The 23,470-nt window shown below is 40.1% G+C and overlaps 1 protein-coding gene across 1 annotated transcript; it reads left to right on the top strand.

The window, feature by feature from the left end:
- Positions 1-2,872: 2,872 nt before the first annotated feature.
- Positions 2,873-22,743, top strand: AQP1 (aquaporin 1 (Colton blood group)). The gene is made up of 4 exons (XM_051611580.1): positions 2,873-3,417; positions 18,466-18,630; positions 19,037-19,117; positions 20,832-22,743. Exons 1-4 carry the CDS (start codon positions 3,028-3,030, stop codon positions 21,009-21,011), a joined length of 816 nt encoding a protein of 271 aa, XP_051467540.1. The 5' UTR covers positions 2,873-3,027; the 3' UTR covers positions 21,012-22,743.
- Positions 22,744-23,470: the final 727 nt, after the last annotated feature.

Genomic DNA, 23,470 nt, shown 5'->3' with positions numbered 1-23,470 from the left:
GGATTTAATTTGTCCATTCTGCTAATACCTTCTACTTCTTGTGCATAATATCTGTTCTTTTGTTGCCATCTCCTTATGTTTCCCCAGTTGGTTGTTCTTCTACACACAGGACAAGCCCCTCCTTGCTGTCTCAGAGCAGCACAGAAGGTGTGGGAGCCCTGGGAATCGTTACCATGCAAGCAATTAATAACAACACAGCAGGGATGATCATGATTTTGTTCACATCAGACAAATAGCTCCATACATCCCTTTCAGATGTTTCCCCTCTTTATATGTAATATCTTTCGGTTTAACTTATTTCAGCTGATTTTTAATATTATTTTTTTTTCTGTCTGTAAGATAATTTTATTGATTTATTGCCTTCTGGTGGCATCTAGTTCCAAAATATGAAATGAGTGATGCGTAGTAGTTAGGAAGAGACAAATGGGGAGTCCCAGGATGCAGATATAAGTGTATTAACTAACTCTCAAGGGGAATGGCCAACTTTCTCCTCTCCAGGCACATTTCATTTGGATGTTATTCACATATGCCAAGTCTATTCCACTGGTCAGCTTAAAGCTCTGGCTTGCCTGGCATCCTAGGTCTGGCCCAGACCAATAAGGGATACCCAGGGGAGACTAGGAATCAGGGAACCATTTTGCAACAGTTCTCCAGCCTATTTTCCTGCTTTGTCAAAATTTTCCTTAGAGGGATTCCTTCTCACCTTATCATTACTGGTACAGACAATGTTTGGTCATCCAGGTCCTAATTGTAAGGAAGAAGTGAGTAAAGAGGGAATTTCCTGTGGACATAAATGAATACCTAGGCAACTCCATGCCACAAGTGCCAAGCTGGGACACATGGAAACACTTGTAAGCTATTCATAGAGCTCTGCTTTCCCTAGTTCCCTGAGGTGTGTAATATATGATTACTAGGTTGGGAATCTGCTTGGTAGGGCCACTGAAACTGGTCACTTATGGTCATTGAATCGTAGAATCAGAGAATGATTTGGGTTGGAAGGGATCTTAAAAACCACCTAGTTCCAAACCCCCTACATGGGCAGGGACACCTCTCACTGAGGTCTTCAACCCTCAGTGACTGCAGTAAATAACAAGTTTCACTGAACAGAGTACAAAGAGCATCAGCTGTATCTTATATTAAATTCCAATAGGTTTGGCTAAATTCAGGTTTTGATTTGTCTGTCACATGGTTCCTCGTTGAAGTCCCACTGTAATTAGAAGGAAAAAAACAATAATGAATTTGTTCCCATTTCTTTGCTTTTCCCTTTTTTCACTGGTATAGTTCTGTTGTGTAAATATATTAAAGAACAGAAGGAAATAAGTTGGGTTATATGGAAAATCAAGAACATATGATGTCTAGAAAGAATAAGGACTTGGGGACGAGAGGCTGCAGACATCTGGATTTTTAAACAGCCTTCAGCTTTGTCTCTGAATCATCTTTTGAAAAGCAACTGTATTTTAAAAACTCTTCTTAACTGTCTAATGCCATCCAGGTGTGTATCAGAATTTATCTTCATGCTGACATATTGTCCAAGTGAAAAACCCTGGAATTAATTTAAGTACAATTTAGAAGTTGACACCAGTGTGTTTTATAAGAAGGAGAAAAAAAGAGGAGCCAGAGAAGCAGGCTGATTTTAAATCCCTTCCTTTCAAGACTTGTGCCTGGGGAATTAGTTTCTGACTCTGGATCAGATTTTGCACAGTTTGAAGTCAGAGCTGACTGATTTAAGGATGAAGGTACTACCAGCCATTAAAGCATGCAGAGATCTGATACCAGAGGGGTTAATCTGAGGCATGTGTACAAGTCCTGCTGTGATAAAAGCAGAGGCAGTTAGACCTTTTGCTCTGAAAGACACTTTGGCACTGCCCAGAGATTCATTTTGTCTGCAAAATCAAGCATGTAATTTCCCTTCTCCCCCTCTCTCCCCTTCTGTCTCTGTCTCTGGCCAGCCCTGTGGCTCAGAACCAGCAGCCAGTCTCCCTGGTGACAGCCAGGACAGCTGACCTTCACCAGGGATTTCACTGCAGGACATGGGCTAGCAAGCCCCAAAATTGCCTTTTTTTCTGCTGGTCAGGTGTGTGGGAGAGCAAGCCTGGAGAAGCCCTGAGACACCTCTGTGCTTGAAAGAAACAAAAGTGAAGAAATGAAGTAAGTTTTAAAAAAAATAAAATAATTTAAAAACCCACCCCAAGCCCCCCAAACCATCTGCCCCTCAGCTTCCAAATTGTGTCTATATAAAGCTTCTGGATTACTTGCAGGGTTATGTCAGATTTACACAGTGGTAAGAGAGATTAAAACTGATCCCCACCATTCATCGGGTAACACCAGCTCGTGTGAGCCCGTGTAAATACGGGTGTTTGTCAGGCAGCCGCCAGGCTTGGCACCAGAAACAACTCTCAGTCCCCACAGAGCCAGCAGAAGGGACATTTTTACAATTTTTCAAATAAAACAGAGGTACTTAAGTTTGTAAAGTGTGGATTTAGTTGCCAGTTTTATTTACTACTTTCGGATGTCACCAGCTGCTGGTGAAGCTGAGCGTGAGCAACTTACCAGCCTAAGCACCGGATAACTTTGCTTTTTCTGTCCAGCTGAAGACAGAAATCCTGTAGAAGCTTTCACTCCAACGTGGGTGCCGAATGATGATCCAGAAGTTAAGAGAAATGAGGGCAAAATTCCTGAGGCACTCCTAAAGACTTTTCAAAGCATTTAAAAAAGCCTCTTAAAAACGGCAGCAGAGCTCGAACGCTGTTAAGAGAAGGGGGGGGGGGGGAAAGGAAGAAAAAACTTTGGCAGGCATGCAGTGTCTTACATCAAGCTAGCAGTCAGCATCTATGTAGATGTTCTTTCCTCCTTTTGTGCAACACCCCTTCCCTCCTACAGACCACCCAAAGCCCTATAAATAATCCAAGGACTGTATTTTTCCTCCAGATTTCTCTTCAGACCTCAAAGGAAAAATATCAGGCAGAGGAAGGGAGAGAGGGAGAAGGGAAAGTGAGGAGGGGAAAGAGAGACAGAGAGAAAGGAAAGATGGCTAGTGAATTCAAGAAGAAAATTTTCTGGAGGGCAGTGGTGGCTGAGTTCCTTGCCATGAGCCTTTTTATTTTTATCAGTATTGGCTCAGCTCTGGGATTTAGCTTCCCAGTGGTGGGCAACAAAACATCCACAAGGTCTCAGGACAACGTGAAGGTTTCTCTGGCTTTTGGGTTATCCATCGCTACCATGGCACAGAGCGTGGGCCACATCAGTGGTGCCCACCTGAACCCAGCTGTCACCCTGGGCCTCCTGCTGAGCTGCCAGATCAGCATCTTGAAGGCACTCATGTACATCATTGCCCAGTGCCTGGGGGCAGTGGTGGCCACGGCTATTCTGTCAGGAGTCACCTCCTCTCTCCCAGACAACCTCCTGGGGCTCAACGCGGTGAGTAGAAACTTTTAATTCCTCCTTTTTTTTTTCCTTTTTTTTTTTTTAGTAGAAATACAACACCTGTAAACTGCTAAAGATGGGAGCTGGTGTGTGTGTGTGTGGTGGTGATGATGATGGTGATGATGTTCACTTCAGGCAGCCAGTTGCGTCTTGTAGCAGGGGATCCTGTCCTGACTGATACTGGGATGGTTCTATGTCATAGTGACAGTGCTTTCTCCCCACCTCCGTTTTGGAGCTTTAGAATGTCATGGGTGTGATCAGTCTCACTTATGTCCAATTTTGTACATCCAAGTAGCTGAAAGGTGCCTTTTGATGTTAATTTAACATTAAAATCACTGGCAGTTGCATGGTTGATTCCTTTTTGTGGTTCTGGAGGACTCAGGTAACATACTGATTATTCTACATCTATCAAGAGTGGTTTTGCTTGTGTGAATGTGTTTCTTTTTAAATACCTAATTAATGGCTTGTGTAACCTGACGAGCGTTGCAATGAAAATCTATGGGAAGAGTGAGAAGGATGTGGAGCAGGAGAAACCCCATCACCAAAGGTGCGAGCATGACCTGTTGCATTAGGCAGAGTGCTCAGATCCTGCCTGACACAGAATCCCAGCTGCACTTTCTGAGTGTTTCTCCTTTCACTGTGCAAAAAAAAAACCCTGAACACTCAGGTGTAAACTGGAGAAGGATATGGGGGGCAGCTGCATTTAACAGGGGTGCAGGTTTCTTCTCTCTCTCAGCCAGGTGCTCACAGCAATTGACCTTCATGCAAGCTAAAAATCTGCCTAACCACAACACCTCCTGCTCCAAATGTCATTTTACTGTTGTTGTTCTTGTGCCATAACAGGAGTAAAAAGGATTGATACACTTTTAAACTTGAAATCATCCCCCTGTCAGGGCCAGTGCTACTGCTGCTGCAGTGCACAGAGGGCTATAAATGGAAATTGCCTTCTTATCACTTATTTCACCTGGTTCTGTTGGGAACAAGTATTCCACATCTTTTCTACAGCCCCTTTCTTGCAGGGTATTCCTGACTGCAGCCTGAAACTTGGGCTGATTTGAACTCTTGTGTCCATTTGAAGTCACAGGGATCTTTGAGGCATAAAGCTGCAAATACAATATTCAGAAATCAGTTAGGCAAAAGGGGAAGAAAAGATTTAAAAAATGAACTACGAAAGAAGATTTGAATTGTAAACATAATAAAATCTGATACTAAGAAGGTGATCCCTGAGTATCATCCACCCTCTGTGTGTTGGCTGTTTACCTCCCTCAAGCCTGGTGCCCACAAGTATTTCACCGTGACACAGTTTCGGTAATTTTGATGGGTTAATCCAAAACATTTTGGGGAAGAAGAGTGAATCATTTTATTAGCTCCAGGAGGCTCTGGCTGTGTGTGTGATACATGATCTTTTCCTCTGAAACCACTGGCAGAGGGAACTGCTCAACCGCAGGGGACAGGGTATCCACCCAAGTGGTTTCCTCGAGAGGTCCAACTGCCATTAAGCATGGGAGGTCTGGCTTCAGTAGCACTCACATTTGGTCTTCACCTTTTTGCCTGCCACAAATTGCTGATGGTTGGCTTTCTCCTCTATCCAAAAGCCCTGGAACTGTCCATTTGTAAAGGGGGTGTAGATGACCACCCCAAACTCTTCATGCTTCTCAGTCAGTAACTCTCCAAGCTACAAAGATATGAGTTAGAGCTCTGCACAAGGACATATCAGAGAAGACCTTGTGATCTTCTACATGGGAAGATCAGTGGAGTCACTGATTGTAGTAAACTTAGGAGATGACTTCATGAACCCCAAAAATTGTATGTTAGGGTGGAAGCCTTGTCTTCCCCTCAGGAACACCTCTGGAATACAATGGAATACATTGTTTTCAAGACCATAAAACACTGTCAGCAAAACCAAAGTGTAAACCTCCATCATCCCAATTTTACAAATCTGGCAATGTTTTCTGCGTATGAATTAGTGGATAAAATGCTTCCTAACAGCTGTGAAATGCTCAGTCTCAGAGCTTGTCATTGTATAAGACTTTATTTATTTATTTGTTTGTTTTTTTAATTTTATATTATTCCATTAGAAATGTTTTGGCTAGAGGAGCAGAGGGGAGGTCTCCCAGGGCATGGGGAAGGCAGCAGCTGTTCTTCTCCCTTGCAGGAAAGGACTAGTGAGGAAAGCAAATCCATTCATTTCCCACTGACAAGCTGGGACTGTCTGGGGAGGGGAGGGTTGAGGGGGGAGTTGGGTCTGAGCCCAACACAAGGAGGAACAGCAACAGAGCCCATCACAATGGGGCATGTCCTGAAACCACAGCCCAGCACCAAGAGCAGGCTGCCTCCTCCAGCAAGTAGGTGATAAGGAGAAACCACAGAGATTGCTTTTATGTGGTGTTTTTTAAACTGAGGACAAGGAGGGGAGGGACAGAGCTGCTTTGTCTTCGCTCTTCCTGTAAAAAAATGAGGTATAGATTCATTGTTGAGAAAAAGAATAAAAAGAAGGGGAATGCTTTTGGTTTGACCAGGTTGGGAAGGGAGCTTGGAGATATGTGACTGTGTCCTCTGTTCTCATGCTGTTTGAGGGTTTTTTTTACGGGAAAAATATGGTGGGAGAAGTTTAATGAAGTCAGTGACTATCCTGTGTCCCCAGTGGATACAGGGTAGGATTGCATGAACTTAGATTTATCCTGCCCAGCTGTAGGTCCTACACTCAGGGACCAAGTGGGAAACCCTTTTCCATAGGGTTCCTCATGAGTTCACAGAGAAGGGGAGAAAAAGACAAGTACTTCATCCCTTAGATCCTTTGAATTGTACTCCAAAGACAGCCAGCTCTTCCTTAGCATGATGAGGCTCCAGGCTTGGGACTCTCTGTTAAGTACCCAAAATAAAGTGATACGAATTTGTGCCTTTCTCATAGTGCAAAGGGGAAAATGGGAAGAGAAACAAAAAGACAACAAAAATCAGCCATAGAAGGTGCAAGGTTGCAGAGAAGAAGGGAGAATGAAAAAGCAGGATGCTCCTTTAACATGCTCAATATTAAGGTCTAGTTTACACTAAGAGACAAGTAAAACAGTTGATCCAAACTTTACTGAGGTCAATGGAAATATTTATAGTTACTTTGGCTGGTTCCAAATACGACATTCTGGATAGAATTCAGGGAGGTATTTAGATTACTGAATCTTTTAAAGACACTTAACTTCCCATATATTTTAGTAGTGGTGTGGGTGCCAAAGCAAAACCTTCAAGACTTGGAAAAGTTGAAAGAGGATTATGCAGTATGTTTGTTGCTCTGAAAAATTCAATATTTTTTCCTGACATCATCTTGTATCTTTTTTTGGAAGCTGGAGTACTCCGTGTTACAAATTTCCATTAGGTAGAACTGTAAGAATAGAGAATACCTAATCCAAAGGGCTCTCATCTGCCAGCATAGCTGGCTATTGTCTGGTGAGGACAGATCTGTAGTCTGGATAATGGAAGGAACTATTCATCATGGGCAGTTAATGACCAACAAAGAGCTCGAGCAGGAAAGGCGGGTGAGAGGAGACTTCTGTACTGTAAGGTAACACAATATTTGTGGTGCAGCAATGATTATCTTGAGACCTTTCATCAAGCTTTTAAAAACAAGCTGGAAAAAGTTCTTTAGTTCAGTTCATTGATTTTGTTGTGGTATATATATATATATATATATACACACCACATATATATATATATATATATGTATATTTGTGAAAATAACCAAAGCCTGTGACAATGCAGGCACTGCTTTACAGTTTCCCAACTTCTGTGTTTTGGCATGCTGATCAGAGTGCCAGGAAATGTGCCTCCTAAGTCACAGGGCTACAATTTGTAAACTATTTGAAAACTCTGCCTTGAAGTTTATAAAAGAAGATTTAGGGTTTTTTTTTTAATATAGTTATAAGTGGATCAAAAATTGTAGGCAAGGAAAACAGAGCTGAAGGTAGTGTTGCTCTGGGTAGATAAAGAGAAAAGAAAAACAACTAAGAATAACAAATGGACTTGAATTTAAAAAACATTCAGTGGACTGATAAATGTTGTTTGTGTAACTGAAGAACTTTCTGGAAAAGCCAGAAGAGATCTGTGGTCAGTGGATTCAGAGGTTTGGAGCATTTTCTTAAGACAGGCAGTGTCCCCAGAGTTGCATAAAATGTGAGAGAAGAGTTGGTGCAGATGTGGACACAATGCCCTATGGTGATAAACATCCAGTGGCCAACTCCAAATCCTTTCTCAAAGACAGGGAGAAAAGAGCCTTTGGTGTCCATGTTTCTGCATCCCGGGGGAGTATCTGCTATTTTGAGACACCTTCCACCCTCACCAAAGTCACACTACGGGATGAATCCCCTTTCCATAGGTTATCCCTCTTAAATGGATTGTGGTCCAGCAGCAGCAGAAAGGCTTTGAACCCTTATGCTGGACATGGCTTTTTTTTCTCTGTTATTTATGTGTCCCCCAGATTCCAGCCTTATTCTGCTACTTAGGAAAGCTGAAGGCTGGACAATCTCTTGTCTCCAGGAGACTGGAGCACAGGTTGGGGCATACAGTTTGTGGATAATTAACCTCTTGAGATGTATCATCTTATCTGTAGAACATCGATATTGGTGATTTTTCTCCCAACAAATTTCCAAGGCACAGAGACCTCTAGTGCAATGGGGGTTCTCTTTCATAAAGCTGAGACCTGCCACACATTTTGATGGTGTTTGTGGGTCAGTGCTGATGCTTTTATCCTGATCTTCATCACTGGATATTTCCCATCCTTTAGAAAGTTGCCTTAGAACAGATAAGGGAAAAGAACCACCAGACTCCCCACATTTGATCCAAACCAGTGCAACAGTGTTGGCCCTCAGAGTGAGTCTTCCCATGGTGAGTGGGATTGGCATGGTTGGCCCTCATGACTCAGTGTTTATCTTGTGATTTCCCTCTCTCTTTGTGCCCGCACCCTATGAGTCTGTTCTCCTCCAACCTCAAATTAAACAAAATCGTGTTGAGTTGGAAGAACTTCCAAAATAAACTGAGAGCTTAAGAGTGTGAGTGGACAGTTGGGTAAGTGATGTGGCTTTTCCTCTGAGTCAGTATGGAAAATTGCATTTCCAGAGGTGCTGCTGGATAGACAAGGCATGGAGCTGAATTCCTGACCTCTGTGTTTATTAAAAATCCTTGGATGCCTCTCTTGGTGCAAATTATATACTGTGCCTTTCTCAAATTTTCGTACAGTCAGCTTCATTCTCCTTGTCACTGCCCTCTGCCCTCCCTGCTTTCAATCTAATGGTGGCATCTCCTTGTCTGTGCTGGGACCTCTGTGTGGTTCAGCACTCGAGCTTCTACCAGGGACCAGAAGTCGCTGCATTTTGAGATTGAGCAAAATGGTTCCTGTGCATGAGATTAGTCCAGTTTTGTGTTGTGTTGTTTTTTTTTTTTTCTTAACAAAGAGTGTCACAACAATAGCTCATTATTCAATTTCAGGCCCTGCAGCAGCAGTCTCTTATGGCCTGCCAGCATTGTATTGAATCACATCAGGCCGGGGAGGTGGAACACAGGAAAGGCACCTGCTCAAAACTGGCTGTAGTCTTGGCCTCATTCTAATGTGTTCACACAGTGACAGCAGAAACATCTGGGTTGAGATATAAACCTGATGGTTATCACCCATCCTCGGGAGCATTTAGGGATAAAGCTCTAATCCTTATCTCATATCTCAGAAGTTGTGTCTCATTTCCATTTCTACAAAGACTTGCCTAGTGCTTCCACAGTAATGCAGAAGTAGCTGCAGCTTCTGATGGAGAACATGCAGGGATGCAACAGATGGCCATTTCTGGCTCAAGGTGAGGTCCTCAGTGATCATCCACCTTCAGAACAGTCTCTTGGTGCTAGAACAGAGTGGTTCAAAGCAAGTTTTGTACCATGAACTGGGTCCACAGACAGAGGATGCAAGGATGAGCAGTGCGTTATTTGAAAAATGCTCTGCAAGCCTCAAATTAAGGGTCCCCTTTGTCTAGTTCTATTTAGAAATGATAGAAATTTATGAAAGGGATGCCCAGGATGCTAAAAAATAATGAATTGCAATAGGCTTAAACCATTATTAATTTGGTAGATTGATTAATATTGTAATTCAGATTGAGCCATGCCGGGATATTTGGAGAACAATATTTTTTCTGTGTTTAACCAGCTGTCAAACTAAGTAGGATTAAGCATGAAATATAAGGAAATGCATTTTGCCAACACCCTTCCTGACTGGTGAATTCACAGTTAAAACTGTTTTCCTTTCCTTAACATTCAATGTGTTATGCCATATGTATTTGGATATTTTGTGCTATGTGCGTATCCACCTCCACACACACACTCACACAGCAGAGGCAGAGTGATAGAGGGAAAGGTTCTTCAGATGAGGTAAACCCAGATTTCATTTCCAGATTCAAACTAACTATAAATAAATAAATAAATAAATAAATAAACAATTACAGTAACAATAACAACAACAGCAACAACAACAACAACAATAATAGAAATAATAGAAATAATAGAAATAATAATAGAAATAATAGAAATAATAATAATAATAATAATAATAATAATAATAATAATAATAATAATAATAATAGTAGTAGTAATAATAATAATAATAATAATAATAATAATAATAATAATAATAATAATAATAATAAAATTAGTGGGTGTCAAATGTGAATCAAGATCTGACATAGGCAGAATCATAAATGGAAATTTCCATCAAAAAAGACCCTGCAACATGAGAATGAATATTATTCATCTCTTTTGGTAAAATTAACGCAATGGTAAAAACAACATAGAAGTCATTGCAGCAGGGCTCGTGTACTTCAGCAGATAATGTGAACCTTGATAATGAGTCAGAATAACATTTTTTTTTTAATCAGAAAATATTTTTTAAAAGTCACTAGCTGGGCTGTGCATAGCTACATTTAAGAGAAGCACTTTTAAAGCAAGGAGAGCAATCCACATCACAAGTACTAAAGGAAGAAAAAATAGCCCTTGAAAAGTTTCCTGTTTGTCTCAAGAAGAAATTGCCTGTTTTCTTTAGAGTAGTAGTACATTTTTGCTTATTTGTCCATTCTGTAGCTGAATTGAGAGAATTCAATAACAGAGAGATCTTTACCTGGTATCACAATTGAAAATGTCAAAGAAATCTTCATGCTTAGAAAAAACTCTATTGCAGAGTTAGGGAAATGAGCCCAAAACACTATTGCTTGTGTTCAGCTTCATAGGTAGCAAACCATCTGTATGTTCCATGTCTGCATTTCTCAGTTCCTGTATTTTACTGTCATTAAAATGTTGTCTCTTTATTACAAATCTGCAGAAGCAGAGAGATCCTTTTCACTGTGGGCTGATATTTTAACTGGCACAATGAGACATCGTGGTCTGTGGGTGTGCTCCTCAGTATCTCCAGAATAATATCATGGAGCAAGTGAATGTCTCCTGGAGGTTTTTCTGGCTGGAAGCAGTATGTGGTCCTGGGTATTTATTAATGTAGAACCTGGACAGATCTCTCTGGCATCCAGAGCCAAAGCTAGTGCTGGTGTTTAACTGCTACAACTCCTCCAAAGTCAATGAGGTGTGAGGCTAAGGCACAGCACTGACCTGGTAAATCAAACACATGGGGCCTGACAGGCATCCTGGAGGAAACTATGAACAGCAGGAGGGCAAATATGTCTCCTGAAATCTCTGCAAGGAGTTTCTCTATTGGCATTTGTGGACTGAAATGGAGCAAAGAAATCCTCTGTGTACTTTCCTGGTTGCTCCCTGTGCATCCTCTTTCCAGGAACCACTGAGAGGTACCATAGAAAAACAAACTTCTCCAAGTTCTTGACACTAATTCTGTGCCAAGTGAAGTCAATGAATGCTTCTGAAGCAGAGCTGTGGCATGTACATATACACAGTTTCTCCTGAAGTTAATTTTATTTGGCTGGAGGAAAATTAAGATGTAGCCCCTTTTCCTGCCGTTCATAAGATTTCTTTCTTGATGAACAAGGTGGAGAAATGAAGAAGCAGGAATTGTTTCCCTAATTCCTGAAAACTCTTGCACACGTTCAGAGCTGTTTTTTAACTCTGGAAATGCCAAACCTTCAATGTTTTGCACAAGAGTGACTGTATGAACTACCTCAGACTTGGAAAGTTTAAAAACTTCACAGGTTTTCTGGAGTGTTTGTCTAGAAGTATAAAATAAATACCACTTTGGCACAATTGCCAACAGCCATATGCTGGGGTTTCTGCAAATCCAGCTGGTTGTTCCAGTAACGATATAGAAAGGAAGATTTTATTAGGCTCAAAATTCAGGTATGTCCAATATTCCCTACTGTAAGACCATCTACTTTTGGGCTGACAACACAGGAGATCATAAATAGCTCTGTGGTATAAATGAGTGCTTCAAAAGTGTTACTGAAAATGAACTATTTACTTGGGTTTTGCTGGTTAAAGAAAAAAATTAAACAAAACAAACAAAACTTACTACTCCTCAGCCTCTGAATAGAAGTTGTTTATTTCTCAGCAGCAAGATTAAAAAAAATAATAATGTTTCCCCAAAGCAACCTTCCCAGAGGCACAGCAAAATATAAAACTGTAAATAAGATAAATGGCCTATATCTCTCCTATCTGTGCTGAATGGAAGTCCTATAGAGGAACTGATTCTTACTGGCTATCACTGGCTTCACATGTACATTTCATATGTTTAGGTTTAAAATAAATGAAACCATCTCTCTCCTCCCTCTGACACACCAGGCTCCTGCAGCACAAAGCCCTGGCTAGTTTCTTGTCAGCCTGAAGATAGGGTGGGAGGAGGGAGGTTAGTCGTGTTCCTGGAGGGTGTCTGCTGTCCAAAGAATGGAAAATATGATTTGTGCTTTGGGAATTGAATGAGTCCCCTTTAGAGCTCTTAAGGCTGTATTTATAGGAAGGATAATCTAGCAGAGGACAATATGTTTTGTCCCTAGGTTCTGCTGAATGCTTCTATTGTTTATCTAGGACATGATCCAAGGCTAATTCTTTACCTCATAAGCAGCTTCTTCTGAGTGCTACTGTCGTATAAATTCAGCTGAAACTCTTTAGATCTTTGCCTGTCTCTACTTACTAAAGAAAAGACACTTTAGTGCTCTCTGAATCCCTAGCTCTCAAATAATGGGTATAGAAATACCCGTTTCAGAGTGATAGTGTTAAATAGCAGGGAAAGAAGAGAATAACTGTAGTTAAATAACTGGAGATAAAGTCTCTGAATACATTTTGACTGTGAGTCAATCAAAGATTTATAGCTATGGAGATCTGGGACAGACTTCTAGCAGAAGAAAAGTATGTTGTCAAGATGGAAGTTTTCAAGTTATTTTCATGACAAAGCTGGAGCTAAAAGAAAGAAGAGTCAGACAAAATGACAGGACAGACAGTGAAAGATGGTTTTGAGGGAAGTAGAACATTCATTTTTGAGATTACTTTTGAAGAATATTGCATTAAATAACTTTGCTCAGCTGAACACTTACATGATGGTTAGTTGGTATAAAGCAGCATAATTAATATTTCCAGCATGGGGATGAAGACAAGAACAGGAAATATTTAAAGTAAAGTGAACAGTTTTCTTAAGAAAAAATAAGACAAATCAAAAAAGGGAAAGTTTAAGCTACAGGAAGTAGATACAGTAAGACAGTGAGAATTTGCTTGAATAAAATTTGCTGTAAGAAAAAAGTCTGTCATGGCAGAAATAAGCTAATAATCTGGAATGCTGCAAACAGCAGGCCTGGTGCAGGTTGTTAGCTGTTCATCTAAATTCAACACATGAGGAAAGATAAAAGATATTTATTGCAGCACAGATGCTTAAAATGCTAGATTTCATGTGGACAGGGGAATATAGTACTTCTCCCAGCATGAATATTAAAAACTCTTTAACAAAAGGTAGCATGGTTATAGTCAGCCCACGACATGCTTCTTGTTATGTGCCAGCCATTCTATTGCTGGGGTTCTGCAAAAGCTGCCTTACCTAGGGGTTGGCTGGGGTATGCAAAGAGAAGCATGAGTGATGTTCTGTGTGTCACTAAATTTCTGTGGCTTAACTTTTCCCTCTCTAAGCCATCGTCCAGCATGGCTTGCAGGGAAGTGTTTCATAAGAATAGAGAAAGTTGACACTCCCCTATTGAAAAATAGACTTCTGCATTTCCAGAGGCCTATCATTTTTCAGGAACAATGAGAAACTAATCCCTGTTATATGAAAGTAAGCAAGAGCCTAGAAGATAGAATCCATGGCTAAGGCTTTGTTGGATGACATAGCACCACGTGATGAAACCACCTTGCATAACAAGCTGCCTTATCCATATAACGGGAAACAGGTTTGAACTTGATGTGCTTTGACTCCTAATGAGAAAAATATGAAGCTGCTAGAGAAGTACACATTTGGGTTTACCTTGGGCCAGTTTAATTTCCTGTCTCCATTCCTCTTCTGAAGGCAGACAACCAATAAATATCCTGCTCTAAAAAATAAATGAAAAAAAAAAAGCCAAACCCAAACAAAACATAACCAACAAAAGGAAAGAAAACATTCCATTAATTTGCCCAAATTTATTGCTTGAAGCTGTGGAACTCTGTCAGCCAAACATGGCAATGAAGGGCACTTCTGTAGGTCCCACCTCCTGGCTGATGTTGTGGAGAATGGAAGCAATACCACTGCTACCCTATCCCTAGGATCCAAAAGCAGAAGTTCATCTCAACTAGTTACTCTTGCAGTCATGACTAGGTAATGATTTTCCATTAGTTTTACTGTCAGTTTAATGGTCCTCAGTTCATTACATTACATGTCTGTTGAGTCACTTGCCAATATGGGTTAGATCTATGCAAAGTCTTCACAGCGACAGACCCACCAGCTACGGCTCCACCATCTGCATGTGCCACCAACTATTTCTAGACATTCATTCAGCTGAGACAGGGCATCATGGAAGCAATTCTGCCCCAGACCTTTGCACAGGAAGAACCTTTCAAAAGAATCAAGGTCTCTTATATGATAGTTCACCTTGGAAGGGACCTCAGGAGGTGTCTAGTTCAACCTCTTGCTCAAAGCAGTGAACACTGGATTCAAACCAGGTTACCCAGGGGCAGAAGTAGCTTCAGCTACTGCTTCAATATGTCCAAAATGCTTCCTTATGTTCCAAACTGTTGCAGCTCAGGAGCTTTCTGAATGAGACATGGTTTTTATTTTACTGAATTTCAGTGTTTTTTTCTTCCACAAACTTGTTCAGATTCGCAGTGAACTCAGGGGAAAATATTAGTGGTGCAATTCAGCTCACAGGAGGATACATTTCATTTGTGGTGTCTTCATGTAGGCTTCTGCTTGTCATCTGGGTGCTATTACTGTCAAGGGAGAATTACCCAGTGCAAGCTAAAGCAGCAAAGACTGATTAAGTTGATCAGATAAATGTGTCTACATATAATTCTCAGATCTTGCCAATGACGTACCCCATTTCTTGGGTGTGTTTCTGGTGCTTCTGTCAAAATAGTGACTTAGAAATGAAGTTAAATGGAACAATTAATGTGAACAAAAGAGGAGATGTCTGGATTGACTCCTATGGTGTAGGAAACTGTGCTGGAGATGGATACAGGCTTGTGTGTTTCATCTTAATCACTTAGACTATATTTGGCTCCTGAAAGCACTGAATCCACTCTTCAAGCCTCACAAGTCTGAAGCATGAAAAGCTCAGGGAGTCACTGTGCTCTTCCCTGCCTTCTGACATTTCTTCTGTTGCTTTAATGAGCATCACCTAAAGAGATTTCCCAGCAGATACATCAAGGGCAAATGCAGTGTCAGCCCATATATTCTGCCCACATGCCTTGTTGTGTCTGCAGCCTACCAACGTAGGGAAGACATTTCAAGATATTTCAAGGCCTTATTCTGTCTATTTAAGAATCAGAAATGTATCACTTTATATTCTGGATATTGGCAGTAGAAGAATGCCAGATGTCAAGACCAGTGCTTGATTTTTGCCTTTGTTTTATTGACAGCATCAAGTAGTCAGATCCCTAATGTATAGTACTTCCTACAAGATTCATATTAAGCTTTAGACTTAAGCCTAGAGTGAAGTTTCTGCAGCCAGGTATCCTACAAACCTTAAAAACCCTGAATAACATATGGAAAATACAATGAAGGGGTAACCAGCGCATGTTGGTTATACCTATTTGGTTCTGTCAAGAGCTTAAAACAAGAACTTAATCCAAAATGTTTTGTATTGATTCTAAGCTGAGTAAAGCTTGCAAATCCACTGTGACCAAGAACTGTATAAATATAAATGCAAACAAAGAAATCTCTATGTACATTTTAACTCGATACTAGGAAATGCACCTTCCTCTACCCTGTTATGCTTTGGCTGGGATATGATTAGGGTGCTGGGAACTCCTGCTGTTCCATGTGGTGTTGTACCCTGGATGGTCCAGGCTGCTGCTGTAGTGACCCTATAGCTCTGACAAGTATGCAAATAACAAACATCTGTGACACTACACATATACTGCAGATCCACAAACCACAGCAAAGCAGAGCATGCAAGGTTTGTCTTTGTTTGCCTTGTTTTGGAACAGGGCCCAGAGTCCTTGCTCTCACAGTGGAATCTTACGGCCCTGGCAGGCCCCTTGAAATTACATGCTAGAGGAAAGCAAAAGGTTTCCTATGATATTTCCAGGTTTTCTTTGATTCCACACAGCCTATCAGTAAGTGCTGATTAGCAGGGAGAATGACCTCAAGTCACGTCAGCTGTAGGTTTTGTTTTCCTGGAGGGAAAGGAAGAATATGATTTCCGCCTCTCAAAGATAAGGATTATCACAGGTTTTTAAAGCATAATTTTGCTCTTAGTGTCTTTTTTCTTTTGTAGATGCCCTTCAAATGAAGGGAGAGATTAATGGTAGGTCAGTGTTTAATCTTTTGAAATGCCAAGGCTTCTTCAAGGGATAACATCAATGCATCAGACCTCAGATCTACATTGTCTGGGGTTTAATAGTTGTTTTATGACAGAAGAGAATTTACTTTCTTATCCACTTTGAGCATCTCACTCAGTTGCCAATGCACATGCCTTTTAATTTTGACCATTTTCCCTTCCAAATGTGAGATAGGATTTTCCAGAATGTCTACAATCCAGATCCTTGAAGTGATACTATTACTTTTGATGCCAGTGGGCTGCATTTGAAGGTCAATTTGTTGAGAGCCATAAATCCCACTGTCTCTGCAGCAAAAAACCAAACCAAACCAAACCAAACCAAAACACCAAACCATAAAAAAACCCAAAACACATTACAAAATTAATAGACTATTAATTAATTGATTTGTCAGGCATCGAGCAAGGATTTCTGGATCATGTAATTTTCACTGCTGGCCCATGTGTATATATTTATGTCAGACTTTTATTTCTCACATGTAAGTCCCATTTCTACAGAAGGTTTCATTAACTGGTTTTAGTTTTTGTTGCACGGGTGCTGAAGGAATCAAAATGCTCACCATTTCAACCAGAATTCCTTTCTATCTGTGGATAATTTGCTTCTAATTCAAAGGATATCAGTTCTGCTTATTAAAGAGCAAGATATGAAAATATGTTATTAATGCTTCAGATTGGTTGGTCTTAGAAATCAATATTATTCAGTGTAGCTAATCAGATTTTTGCTGGCTGAAGACACACATGATTTTTTTTCAGTGTTTAGGAATCTAGCATCATGCTGCTTTTTTACAGAGAAGAAGCAAGAGAAGGGAACACAAGAGTTGGAAAGTGAAAGAGGTCAGCTAAACATCTTCAAGTTTCAAGGTTATTAAAATATTAGTCAGGGTGAAATTAAGATGCAAACCCACAAAACCAAATTTAAAGTATGATTTCCTGTAGTTTCATTGTTCTGGACAGGTCACAATAACATTTCATTTTATTTTGCCATGTATGACCTAGTGATTTTTAATGCAGAGGCCATGACAGATGGGATAACCTCCTGATAGCACTATTCTTGAGCAGAAGTTTTGCAGGGTTTGCTTCCTACTCTGGGTCACTCACATTCTCTGTTTCTCTGGCCTGTGGCCAAGCTCATGTTTCATCCTCTCCGTGCTATGCTATTTCTGCTCAACACCAAGTTACTCAGCTCAAATACAGGCTTTTTTTGCCTTGACTAAGTTACCACTGACTATAGCAATTAGAAGCAGAATTCAAAACTTGGTTTAAGATTGAATTGTTTAGCTCCATGGTTTCTTGTTAAGGACAAGTTTCTAACAGTACTCCTGAAATATGACAGCATTTTTACTGTATAATGTTCATTTATGTGAATTACTGTGGTTTCAACATGTTCTACAGCATGTACTTTAATAAGAAACTCTACTGATTTAATTAATATAGTTGAAATGTCTACATCTGCCAGTGTGAGTCTTTCTAGAGAATCTGCTTTCTCAGTAGGAAACTGAAATACTTCCTCCATCAGCCCCTTAGGGTTCCTGGATTTGACTGCTTTTTATGGCTCCCAAAGGAGTTGAGTGAGATTCAGTTTCAGCCAAAGACACCTAAAATTAATCTACATGTGACTTAAGTGCCTAAGCTCTTGTTGTAGCCAAATGAGATCTGGTGAATACAAAGTAAAATACTAATAAAAATAAAAGACTAATAAAAATAAAAGAGCTATTCAGTTGATTCCCAAATGATCACATTTTATCAGCTGAATGGACCTCATCTCTACTGGCTGTGTTCATTACCTATCCAAGTTAGAGATACATTGTCTAAACGTTGACATCTACAGGCATTTCAGATACCTTTGGTCTTCTGCAGGGTTTGCCACAATCCCACATGAGAACTGTGGATGTCTCAGGGTATTTCAAGTGGCATTAGAGGCAAATTTTCAGGCAACGGAGTCACAGTATAGGTTTCTTAATCATTGTTTTATGTTAAGCAAAAGCAACCTGAGGAGGGAAACAACTGTGCAGATCTGTCTTTTCCTGTTGAGAAACCAGATCCTGCAAAACTTGGTCATACTGGTTGAGGTTATGTAGGAGTATTAAGTGACATTTTCCTTCCTGTCTCCGTGCAGCTTTCAGAGGGGATCAATGCGGGCCAAGGACTAGGCATCGAAATCATTGCAACCTTCCAGCTGGTGTTGTGTGTCCTTGCCACCACAGACCGGAGAAGAAATGATGTCTCGGGATCAGCACCTTTGGCCATTGGTCTCTCTGTTGCCTTGGGACATCTTCTTGCTGTAAGTTTTAACCTCTCACAATTGATATCTGCAATGTCCCACCCATAGGATGGGCCACTGAAGTCGGGAAGATGATGGGGAGATGACAGTTTCCTCCTTCTCCTTCCTCTTTAGAGTTTAACCTTGTTTCTGCAACATGCATGACCCTTCTTTCCTGGGCCATGTGGATGTGGCAGTAAGTCATGAGGTTTCACACCCGGGAGGACTCACTGCAGTAGGACCTGGATCCCTGGTGGGACAGGACAGGCAAAAGGCAAACAATCTTTCTCCCTTTTTCTGAGAAAGAGCAGGTGGGATGAATGAAGCTGTTGTGAACTGGGCTATTGGCTGCCACTTGCCCTCCTGTGTAATGAAAATGCCACGTGTCCATCAATGCCTCAATACGGGTTCTCTTTTCACCTCCTAGATCGATTACACCGGTTGTGGAATTAACCCAGCCAGATCTTTTGGCTCTGCACTGATTGCCAACAACTTTGAAAACCACTGGGTAAGTCGAATAAACTTGTTTGCCTTACAAGAGACTCTGCATGCACATAATCTACAAGGTCAGAAATATTTGAACACATATCATGGAATCTTCAAATCGTAGAACAGTTTGAGTTAGAAGGGCCCTTAAAGTTCCAAACCCCCTGCCATGGGTGGACAACTTACACTAGACCAGGTTGCTCCAAGCCCCATCCAACCTGGCATTGAACACTTCCAGGGAGGGGACATCCACAACCTGTTCCATTGTCTCACCACCCTGACTGTAAAAAAAAATTAAATCCTCTTTTTTTTCCCATCTTATTAGCACCAGTTCAATGAGTTGCCATTTCTATGTCAGTTAACAAAAACAATCTCCTTTTCCTCCTGACCAGCCTCAGGAGATCACAGTCCTTGTGCTGAATGCTTATGTTCAAAGTAATACAGCAGATTTTCTGTAGTTATATGCTGTTGTGTTTATCTATTTCAAGTATTTTAACCTTTAAAGCCCCATTGCACAGAATCCTGTATTGGATAATCATTATTTAAACTGAGCTTGTGAAGTGTTACTGCTTAAGACCTAATTTAGGAAGGTCCTTAAGCAGGTTTATAGGCTGAAATGGCTCATCCAATATTTGGAAACTAATAAAATGTTCATCTTCTTAAAGTTAAGTGTCTGCTTATATGCTTTCATGGAGAAGTGCTCTGGAAACACTATAAATTTTAGATTATTCCCTGTGGTTAAATGTGGTTAAAATGAGGAACTTCATGAATATGTATTTATTTCACTAAAGCTCAATAAAGAAGGCTAATATAAAAGCCCTAAATGAGCATGTGTTCTTGAATATTTAATGTGAAGCTGGTTCCAACTCTCCTACTCATGATTTTGGCAGCCAGTTGCAAAGGCATTCATGGAAATTTAGTGGTAATACAATGGATTGTGAAAATTTTGGATATGAATGCCATTTTCATCTAAATAATAAAGCACAAAAGGAGGACACGGGGGAATTTTTGCCATTATGTCCCACTTAAAACATTTCTATTGGGATAGTAAAGTAATATAACTAAGCTAGTTGCTAGAATTTCACAGAAAAAAAACTAGTTTTCTTTGTACAGAAGCAGGAGATTATGATGAATCTTAAACCATTGAATTGCTAAATAGCATAAAATGTTTTCAGACTCAAGAATTCTTTGGCCATTGGAAATCCCTCAAAAATGTGTTATTTCTAATAAAATTGACATAACTACTAAAATATTGTCTTTCCCTCCAGACTTTGCTTATCAGAAGTGATCAGACCAGTGCAATTACAGCAACATCATTAGCTAAATAGCAGCTAGTAGCAAATAAGCCCCCAACTAGGTCCTCCCTAAGTATTGTTTTCTAATTCACCCATTGCTGAACGTTAGTGGGAGAATACGATCTAATGTCTTAGTTGCTTTTAGAAATTGTGCCCCCCTGACAAATTTATCTGGAGTAACAGAGATATTTTATCATTAATTTACCTCATTTTAAATATCAGAACTTGACAGCATAGTCCTGGTTATTAATCTCTAGGTCTATGACCAATTCATGGCGAGAAATTCCTAGTTTCTTGTCACGTGGTCGAGTAAATATTCAGGTTGTAATTTTAGTGTTTCCACTGCAAAGTTCATGGTGAAAATCCTCAGAGGAGATTTTTGGAACAGCTTCAAACGCAGTAATACCTGATGTATTAACTGGGCTTGGAACTGTGTTTCAGATCTTCTGGGTTGGCCCAATCATTGGAGGAGCAAGTGCTGCCCTGATTTACGACTTCATCCTGGCTCCCAGGAGCAGTGACCTGACTGACCGCATGAAGGTGTGGACCAGTGGCCAAGTAGAAGAGTATGATCTGGAAGGAGATGACATGAACTCCCGGGTTGAAATGAAGCCAAAATAAAGAAAGAGAAGGAAAAGGGGGGGGAAAAAAAAAGGCAAAAAAAAGCAAAAAAAAAGCACATTGGTTTCTGAAGATTTTATCAGTGTTATAGACTCTTTGTAAACCAGCAAGTACTTTGTTTTTAATTCAATAGGGTTTTCCATGTTTTTTGCCCCCAACCTTAATAGCATTTTTATACCTGGGTGTTTTTTTAAATTATAAAGTTTTCAGGCCAAGAAGTTGTTAGAACCTCTTGCTTGAGCTAAAAGAACTGGGCTGGAATTGAACCCCTCCCTTGCCACCACCAAATTTTTCTGATGTTTTTAAAGTTGCTGGTTCTCCCAGCACATCACTCAATGATGATAAGTGGTTCAGATGAGCAGTCTGTTTGCTGAAAGAATAGATACTGAAGAAAGAGCACCATCTGCACCAATAATGGGGCACTTATACCAGCAAAACTATTTATATTAATATGCAAGGGTTGTATCTAATGCCAACAGTGCATGTGGAAACCATCCATCTCAAATCGTTCCCCAAAAGCATCTTTCAAAAGCAAAGGCCACTAAAAAGTACTTCTAACATAGAATTAACCGTAATTTCCCAAATGATTTATAATCTCTGAGAAAGAGATCCAGAAAAGTTTGGCGGGACAAGAATCTCCAAAGTACCAGAAACCATTTAGATGTTCTAGTGTTCCATTCTCCCTGAACCTTCTTCCGGCTCATTGTGAGGGAAGAGAGTATATGAGAAAATGTATCAATCTCATAATTCCTGGGAAGTAACACCTAGAAGTCAATTGAAGAGCAGTAAAAAAGCAACAGCAAAAAGAACAACATGGTGCCAATATGTCAACAGGATCTGATTGTTCCTGTGGCTGCTCAGCTTTTGTTCATCTTATGTAATCTAACTGTATGTTTTAAAATAAACCAGGAAAAATAAAAAAGGCCCCTTTCTTCCTGACCCCATTCTAGTAGCCAGTGCTGTGACATTCAGGGACAATGAATAGATACACACACAGAATATTTTCTATTGAGGGACAAATACATAGCTGTGTGTAAGTCCATTTTGGGGGTTGTTGCTTTGTTTATATATATATATATATAAATGTTTATATATATGTTTTATACAGAAAGCCTAGTATACTGTTTTGTAAGAAAATAAGGACATAAGACAAGTGGAAAGAGTTGCAGCAGTGCTTAGCAAAATAAATGACACTGGAAATGTGAAGAAAATTGACACTCTAAGTGATGTGGAAGACTATTTTCTGTTTTCATTTTTGTGTGTGTGCTACTTATAATTTCCTGAGTAACCCAAAGCATTAGCTGGTCTTACCTACTAACTATAGAATATAGTAAAAGCAGATACATGCTGATATACTTGTTCTGCACTAAACAGTTTTACATAAGAAATGAGGCCCAGAGGAAACTACATTAAAAGTTGCACACTTTATTATTCAGACAAACACCCCAGAGGTAACATGATGTCTCCTCTCAGAGAGACAGTGTGAACATGGGAATTGAAAGAGGTTTGACATGAGAATCCATACAGGTTGGATTACTTCATCAAGTTGAGCAGGTGTACAATGAAAAAAACCCCACAAAAATAAGAAGAAAAATCACCAGCAAAATAAAACAGAATACACTTGATCTTTCTTGTCTAGATTTGGTGTGCTATCCTGTGTATTGTCTATGTACATACAGCATGACTAGATTTTGGGGTGGTTTAAAAATAAACAAAATCAGTTGTGCTAACATGTGAGATGTTCATGATTCTTCATTTTTCGTTTGCCTTGCAACACAAAGCAATTTCTTTTCTTGTACCAGTCTTCAGGCACCCACCTGTAAGACTGAGACAATTTCAGCTTTTCCACTCTTGATTTCTCCTTGGATTTGATGCTGGCTTTTGGGCATAGGAAAATTCTCTTTGTAGGTCAGACAAAGAACCTGGAAGTAAGATCTCTCTAAATTGTGCTTAGAAATGAAGCAGGATACCAGAACCTTGTGCTCACTTTCTAGAATATTTTTTTTCAACTGTATTTGCTGGTCTTCACCCATTAGTTAGTCCAAAATTAATCCTTTGTTGTGTTACACAATCTATGAGCCGGGACAGTTGCACGAGTCACCTACAGTAAAATATTTGTCTTGACAAACTTGAGGTATCTTAACACATATATTAATGAAACAAATGTGAAATTCAGAATTTGTTCTTTAGTTTACACCCTGCAGAGAGTAATATCTTGGCCTATTTTCAACACTTCAAAGTCCAAAACTTTGAAGGCAAGCAAACCTGCCTTTCCATTTGGTGTGTAATACAACTGCTTCATGTCAGCTCCTCTAGCTGCTGTTTATGATCACCAAAGTAACAAATAAAATAGGTGAAAGGTGTACAATATCTGTTTCACTAATGAAGAATCAAAAAACAGATCAACACAATTGAAGTGTCAGTGTTTATTCACAGTGATATTATTTAAACGTCTTACA

The sequence above is a fragment of the Apus apus genome, chromosome 2 (assembly GCF_020740795.1).
Source record: "Apus apus isolate bApuApu2 chromosome 2, bApuApu2.pri.cur, whole genome shotgun sequence".
NCBI classification, from domain to species: Eukaryota; Metazoa; Chordata; class Aves; order Apodiformes; family Apodidae; genus Apus; species Apus apus.
The sequence above is the reverse complement of the archived record's forward strand: the minus strand, read 5'-3'. Positions and strand labels throughout refer to the sequence as shown.